Source organism: Myotis brandtii, unplaced genomic scaffold, assembly GCF_000412655.1.
Source record: "Myotis brandtii unplaced genomic scaffold, ASM41265v1 scaffold303, whole genome shotgun sequence".
Lineage (NCBI taxonomy): Eukaryota > Metazoa > Chordata > Mammalia > Chiroptera > Vespertilionidae > Myotis > Myotis brandtii.
The window spans coordinates 281,037-288,820 of record NW_005361573.1 but is presented as its reverse complement, the minus strand read 5'-3'; the positions used below and the strand labels follow the sequence as shown (position 1 = coordinate 288,820).

The 7,784-nt window shown below is 51.4% G+C and overlaps 1 protein-coding gene across 6 annotated transcripts in view; it reads left to right on the top strand.

The window, feature by feature from the left end:
* ACACB (acetyl-CoA carboxylase beta) overlaps positions 1-7,784 on the top strand; it is a 92,897-nt gene that overhangs the window by 35,379 nt on the left and 49,734 nt on the right. For all 6 annotated transcript variants that reach the window (XM_005869676.2, XM_005869673.2, XM_014542439.1 and 3 more), the window contains 2 exons: positions 4,042-4,174; positions 5,864-6,002. In XM_005869676.2, the coding sequence (XP_005869738.1) occupies positions 4,042-4,174; positions 5,864-6,002 (272 nt within the window). The remainder of the gene's footprint in view (positions 1-4,041; positions 4,175-5,863; positions 6,003-7,784) is intronic.

Genomic DNA, 7,784 nt, shown 5'->3' with positions numbered 1-7,784 from the left:
GACTGCAGGTTTGCAGAGGAGGTTTTTTCTCATGGGAAACTACTGGACTCAGAGACGTGATAGAGCAGAAGATGCCCACACCCTACATCAGTGATGGCGAACCTTTCGAGCTCGGCGTGTCAGCATTTTGAAAAACCCTAACTGAACTCTGGTGCCGTATCACATATAGAAATTTTTTGATATTTGCAACCACAGTAAAACAAAGACTTATATTTTTGCTATTTATTTTATATATTTAAATGCCATTTAACAAAGAAAAATCAACCAAAAAAATGAGTTCGCTTGTCACCTCTGACACGCGTGTCATAGGTTCGCCATCACTGCCCTACATTCTGGTGTGATGGAAAGAGCCCCAGGCCCGGCGACGTGCTGGGCCACCCCTTTTGCCTGGCTGGGCCTCAGTTTCCTCGTCCATTAAATGGAATTTTTCCCCCCTGGCTGCTTATTTGCCTCATAATAGACAGGGCGTGCTGGCCTTGTTCCTTGTCGTCAATCAGCTTCTCGCCCACACTCTCGGGACCCCGAACCCACTCAGCCCCAGCCTCCCAAGATGCCTGGTGACGGTCTCTGGACGCACGTCTGGGCGGTGAACCTCTAACCTAATTCCTGGCAGGCCGCGGCTCCTTTGCCTGGTTTAAGAGAGTGGACGGAATATCCCTTTCGATTCTGCTCCTGGCAAAGTCCCCCCAAACGACAGCAAAGAGATTTTACAAGGAAGAGAGAGCAGCCCATCAAGCCTGGGAGAACAGGAGGGGAGACGAGCAACGTTTGGGAGGTTGGGAAGCAGATGGGCAAAAGGAGGAAGTGGCTCAGCAGAACCAATTGGGCTGAAGCACAAAGCAGCAGCGAGGAAGGCTGAGAGACCCGGAGCTGCCCCCCTTCTCCTGCTCCTTGTGGCTGGGGGCTGCCCGGTTCTACTCCAATGGGAGGCAGGAGGTTTGCTCTCTGAGCGGAAAGGCCGATGGTCTTGGGCCTGGGGACTGACGGCACCCTGGGGGTGCGGGGCCTGTATTCCTAGCCGGAGGATAAAGGTCACTGTAGGTGCTGAATCCTGAAACTTGCCCTTTCCCCAGACCTGTCCCAGCAGTTCCCGTCCTCCCTGCCCAGGCTCCTCGCCAGCCTTTCCTCCGTGCAGGAGACCCAGGCACTTCCTCCAGGGGAACGGGACCAGCGAGGGAGGACGACTCTATAGATACTTGGGGCTCTAGCCGGTTTGACTCAGTGGATAGAGCATCAGCCTGTGGACTGAAGGGTCCTGGGTTTGATTCTGGTCAACGTACCTCAGTTTCAGGCTCGATCCCCAGCCCTGGTCTAGGCTCCTGTGGGAGGCAACCAATTGATGTGTGTCTCTCCCATCGATGTTTCTCTCTCTGTCTCTCTACCTCCCTCCCACTCTCTCTTAAAATCAATGGAAAAATATCTTTGGTGAGGATTAACAACAACAACAAAACTGTTATTCTGTGGAGCACTTGAGATTTTAAAAGGAAAAAAAAAAAAGATACTTGGGGTATTAAAACACAGACTTCCCAGAGTTGAGCTCAGGGTCCGGTGGCCTGACCACATTCTCAGCTCTTGTCATCAGCCCTTTAGTTCCTGCTTCTGGCCCTGAAGAAGTAACCCAACATTTGGGTACAGTTTCTAACAGGAAGGTGGGCCCCAAACAAACAAAGGGACACAGGACACTTGGAAGAAACAGAAATCGTAGTAGGAGAAGAGAACTTAAAAAAGCCGTCGTTAATCTTCTCATTGAGGTTGGCGAGGATGTCGCGTGCAGGATGCACAAAAAGGAACGTTTGCAGGCCAGAAACAGGCTCTGAGGCGCTAAGCACACGATAGCAGAAGTGAAAAACTGCTCTGAACGGTTAGAAGAGAAGGCGGAAGGGATTGCCCAGGAAGTAAAAGAAAAGGGATAGAAAGGAGGAGAGGGAGAAATGTGTACACTGGTGGGCCAGGTCAGCAATTTCTACATCCAAGTCTTAGGACTTGTGGAAAGAACAGAGGAAAACAAGGCAGGGAAGTCAGGGAGGAAATACCTAAAGACAAAGTCCAGGATGTGAGTTTCCACATTGAAGGAGCCCAGCAGATCCTCGGCCCCACTGTTGGGAGCAGACACATATCTGAGCTCATCCCTGTGAGTCTGTGAGGACAGAGGACGGAGAAGTTCCCTTAAGCTTCTGGATATGAAAAAACAGGTCACCCACCAAGTACAGTGGGGCCTTGACTTACGAGTTTAATTCGTTCCGTGACGGAGCTCGTAACTCAAATTACTCCTATGTCAAATCAAAAAGTGAACGAGTGAGACACGTGATGCTGGGCTGATGTTGTGGCGTTCACTGTGACGTTCGCTGCGCCAACTAGCGGTGGGGTATCTGAAGCTGGCTCGTAACCCGAATTTTAGCTCGCAACTCAAAGCAAAAAATCGGCCGAGAGACGGCTTGTATCTCGAAAAACTCGTTAGTCGGGACACTTGTTAGTCGAGGCCCCACTGTATCAAGGGTCAGAATGGCTCTGGCTCCAGCAGCCTCGGAAGCCACGACACAATGGCACCGGGCTTCCAACACTCCGAAGGAGAAGGTTTTCCCTTCTAGAATTCCGCAGGCGGCCGGGCGATAGGGTCACATGTGAGGGCAGAAGACAGTTCTGGAACATGTGTGGCTGCAAAACATTTATCTCCCTGAAGACCTTCTCTTAGACAGCTACTCGAGGATGTCTCCCACGGAAACAAGAGAGCAAACCAAGGAAGAGCCACACCATTGGAGATAGGAAACATCCACGTTAGAACCCATGCGACTCTGGGATGACAGTGACGAGGGAGCCCGTGCAGCCCGAAGCAGGACAGGCATGTCGGGGGGCATCGTTGTCACGTGCCCTGCCATGGTGCCCTCCTTTTAACTGGATGAAGCTACTAGAGGACATGCCCTAGCCCCGTGGTCGGCAAACTGCGGCTCACAAGCCACATGCGGCTCTTTGGCCCCTTGAGTGTGGCCACGAAGTTTCAATCGCACTGTACGTGCGCGCCCGCACGTGGTATTTTGTGGAAGAGCCACATTCAAGGGGCCGCAGCTTGCCGACCACTGCCCTAGCCAAACCAGGGAGGTCACCAAGATAGAGGGAGCCACGGGGTCCCCCAAATTAGGGAGCAGATCTCAAGGAAAGGCAACGAGAATGGAAGGACGTCAGCAGAGGGAGGGCCCAGAGAACAGCCAGTCTAGATGAAAGGAGAGTGGAGGCCTCCAGGGAAGACATCGCCAGTGGAGAGGATCAGTGATCTTATGTCGGGGGAAACTGCGAGAAGGAATGGGAGGAATTAGCAACGGTGCAAGGAAAGCAAGTCAATGAAAACAATCATTCACTCCAGGCAAAAAAAAAAAAAGAAAGGAAGGAAAATCGAACCCAACCCTCACCTGTGGGTAACGATCTCAGACTCTTAAAACACTGAACAGTGAATCTAGTTGGGCCCTCGTGAGGGGTCGGGAGGAGGGCCGTGGACGGGATGGCCAAGTAAGAGCAGTAATTCCTTGTCTCTCGGTAGGAGGGCCACAGGTGGTGGCTCAGAGGGATGACACACACACATTGTGCGGAAATGGCACAGAGCGATCCCTCTGCTGGCGGGACCTGGAGGGGGTGGGGCAAGGAACCCCTACTCTTTTTATTACACGCTTTTTTTTGTTTTCAGTTTTAAAATGTTGGTACACACAGAAAGGTGCATGAACGTTATCACTGCAGTCGAACACGTCTACAGTATTAGGATGTGATCCTCCCTTCCTGATCATACACTTGCTCCCCTCTTCCAAGCTTCTTAGTGTTGAGTTCCTAAACGATGGGCATATCAAGTGGAAATTAATTTCAGACGAAAAATCTAAATGTACAGCTCGGGGTGGGCCTGGGGACGGCTCCTGCTTTATTCCTGTGCTGGCCTCTTCTTGCGTCTCCTTGGGAAATGAATGCTTCTCCGTGGTTTTATGGGTGCTGGGCACCCGACTTCCTCCCTGGCACCCCAGGCGTCCTTGCTCATGCGTGCCTGCCCTGTTCCCTCCGCAGGCCCAGCATGTCTGGACTCCACCTGGTGAAGAGGGGCCGAGAACACAAGCGGGTGGACGTGCACAGAGACTTCACCGTGGCTTCGCCAGCCGAGTTTGTCATGCGCTTTGGGGGGGACCGGGTCATTGAGAAGGTACAGATGGGGTCCCGCGCTCTGGGCGAGGCCAGGCGGGGTGGGGTGGAGAATCAGCTGCAGACGGGGTGCTCACGCTGCAGAGAGAGGGCGAGGGCCAGCCCTTGGTGACGTGCCGGGTGCTGGGATCGTGAGCTTTTCATAGCAGGTGAAGCAGCAGGTGTGTGGCCCCCTTTCACAGAGGAGGAGACTGAGGCCTCTGAGCAAGATCGGGGGGCTCCGCAAAGGACCCTGCAGTGCCTCTGGCAAGGGGCTGCTTTCTGGGTTATAGGGAGGGAAGCATAAAGCCCAACCCTGCCTTCCCAGGGCCTACAGCCCCCTCAGAGGAGAGGAGACCCATGGGCGAGAATGGCAGTGACGAAAGGAAACAGCTAAAATTTGCCCTTTTTTTTTTTTGTTTTGTTAATTCTCACCTGAGGATATTTTTCCCATTGATTTTTTTTTTTTTAGAGAGTGGAAAGGGGGTAGGAGAGAAAGAACGAGAAACATCCATGTGAGAGTGTACATAGATTGGTTGCCTCTCGCACGCGCCCTGATCAGGGCCGGGGGTCGAACCTGCAACCCTTTGGTGCATGGGCCAACACTCTAACCCCTGAGCCACACCGGCCAGGGCAAACTTGCCATTTTTCAAAGGGGAGAAAGTATGTATGTTGAACCCGAGGCAGGAGCTCTGGGGTCTGTCTGCTGTGGCCACCCATGGGATGTGGCATCAGGCCTCAGTTTCCCCTTCTGTAAAACAGAGGCCATCACCTCTCACTTCTCCAACGAGATTTGTCTCTGAGGGCTGTAGTGAAGATTAGTCAGCGATGTAAGGGCCTTAAAATACAGGGGCGGGCGAAAATAAGTTAATAGTAATAATAATAATATAGTAATACAGAAATAATAATATAAGAATGGACTGTGTTTCACATACTCACAGCTGTAAACCTACTTTTGCCCGCCCCTGTATGGATTGGCTCTTGTCAGTCAGGGCTTTGAAGCCGGGCGCCTGATTTTTTTAGGAACCGTCTAATGCCACACAGCACGTTCGTGATACAAACAAGAATTGAAGCCAGGACCCGTTCTGTTGCTCTCTATTGCGGGGACAGCCAGCATTACTGCCTTTCCTTACCAGATTGGGGCCCTTTAACCTTCAGCACCCAGAGGCAGCCATGGTGGGGGTGGAGTTCAGAGTACAGGCCAGACTGGAAGGCTCGGGTCCCAGCTCTGCCACTTACTAGCTGTGTGACCTTGGGCAAGTGCCTTAAATTCTCTGAGTTTTAATGTCTTCACCCCCAAATAGGGATAATAATGCAATCTCTTTCAAAGGGCTGTTGCGAAGATGAAATGAAATACATTGTACTATAGCTTAGTACATCCTAAACACTCATAAAATGTTAAGTGACCACGATGGCGCCAAACAGGCATCAAAAATCATTTATTCATCCATCCATCCATTAATCATCTATCCATCTAGTCATCCATCCATCCACCCATCCACCCATCTGCCCATCTATTCATCCATCCATCCATCCATCCATCCATCTGTTTATCCATTCATTCAGACTTAGAGTACCTGCCCTGTGCAGGGCTGTGTGCTCCAGGTACTCCAGGAGCCTCTGCAGCCATGAGATGGACCCCAGGGTGGCACGCAGCCTCCGTTGCAGGAAGATGTGCAGCTCTCGTCCCTTCCTCCGTTTCCTTGTCCAGGTGCTCATCGCCAACAACGGCATCGCCGCTGTGAAGTGCATGCGCTCCATCCGCAGGTGGGCCTACGAGATGTTCCGAAATGAGCGGGCCATCCGGTTTGTAGTCATGGTGACTCCAGAGGACCTCAAGGCCAACGCAGGTATTTGGGCCTTCACTCCCTCCCCCTCCCACCCCGCCATGCCCTGTCCTTACCTGACCTGCACCTACCTGGGCAAGTCCATTCTGGATCCCAAACAGACTTCCAGGCTACCTCTCTCATGAGCCTGCATTTACTGGATTTGTGTTTTCTTCTTCATTTAATTAAAATATTTGCTGATAACAGGAGTGACCTCTGTGTCTTATAAAAGTGCAAATGGTTCACGTGCAAAGCGGATTCCCATCTGTGAGCGCTGTCCATGTAGCCACAGCTTGGTGTCTCTCCCTCCAGATGCTTTTTCCTGCCGATGGATCACTGTATTTCAGTTATCTGTTCGTCCATTTGCCTATTCATTTACTGTCTCTGTGTCTACTAGCCTAGATCCATGGTCGGCAAACTGTGGCTCTTTGGCCCCTTGAATGTGGCTCTTCCACAAAATACCACAAAATACCATGCAGATGCGCACGTACAGTGAGATTGAAACTTTGTGGCCCATGCGCAGAAGTCGGTATTTTGTGGAAGAGCCACACTCAAGGGGCCAAAGAGCCGCATGTGGCTTGCGAGCAGCAGTTTGCCGAGCCGCAGTTTGCCGACCACTGGCCTAGATCATTCTATAAGTATTGGACAATTTGCTTTTTACCCAGAACAACGTATCCCTTTACAGACCCTTCTCCACACAGCAGGCAAATGGACCTTTTAAAAACACAGCTCAGGTCCTGTCGGCCCCTCCTGTGATGCTTCCGAGGCTGCAGTGCTGTCCTTAGCACCAGCAACCTCAGTCCTGTCCCCTGAACCCCACCTCCCCACCTCCCCACCTTGGGCACAGGCCCCAGGCTCTGCCCTACCCGGATGCAGCCTCCTTTTAACTCACAGGGAACGGCGAGGGCAGGTTTGATTGTTGGCTCCCTTTTACAGATGAGACAGTTGAGGCACAGGGACATAAGTCACTTGCCCAGGGTCATACAAACGGCAGGCGACTATTCATTTTCAAAGGGAGAGGCAAAATGCGGGTGAGATCTCCAAGAATAGCTATTTCGGATGCATTGATTCAGACCGAAGCCCAAACGGTGTTCGGATTAGGATACAAAAGCAAGGGGTAGTTATGAGAAAGGGAAGGGGAATAATTACATCAATAGAAGGAAGGCATTTCTGTTGGTGCAGATGCTATAGTGATGTTAATTCTGAACGATGTTCTTAATCTTCAGTCCGGGAGCCATAATAACCGCTTTCTTGTTATCTTTGCAAGCAGTTTATTTTTTGCAACACAGTGTTGTCCTGGGCCCAGTCCAAAGGTTATTTTGCCCTTTTCAACATTCCAAAGATTTGAGGCAGAAGAGGTGGAAGGCAGTTCCTCTTGCTTGGCAGCTCCGGCTCCATTTTAAAGTAGCTCCGTTTATTATGATCATATTTTATTTATTTTTGTTAATCCTCACCTGAGAATGTTTTTTCCCCATTGCTTTTCAGAGAGAGTGGAAGGCAGGGAGGGAGGGGGAGAGAGAGAGAAAGAAACATCTATGTGAGAGAGACACATAGGACTGGTTGCCTCCCAAATGCACCCCGACAGTGGGCAGGGAGTGAACCTGCAACGCCGGTACGTGCCCTTGACCAGGAATCAAACCCTTGATCAGAAATCGAACCCTTGACCCTTGGGTGCATGGGCCGACCCTCTAACCACTGAGCATACCGGCCAGGACCACTCATTATTATTTCTTTGACATGACAAGGCTGGAGCCCAGGACTGTCTGAGTCCACAGCCTTATCCCGTGAGGCTTCCCATCATGCTCA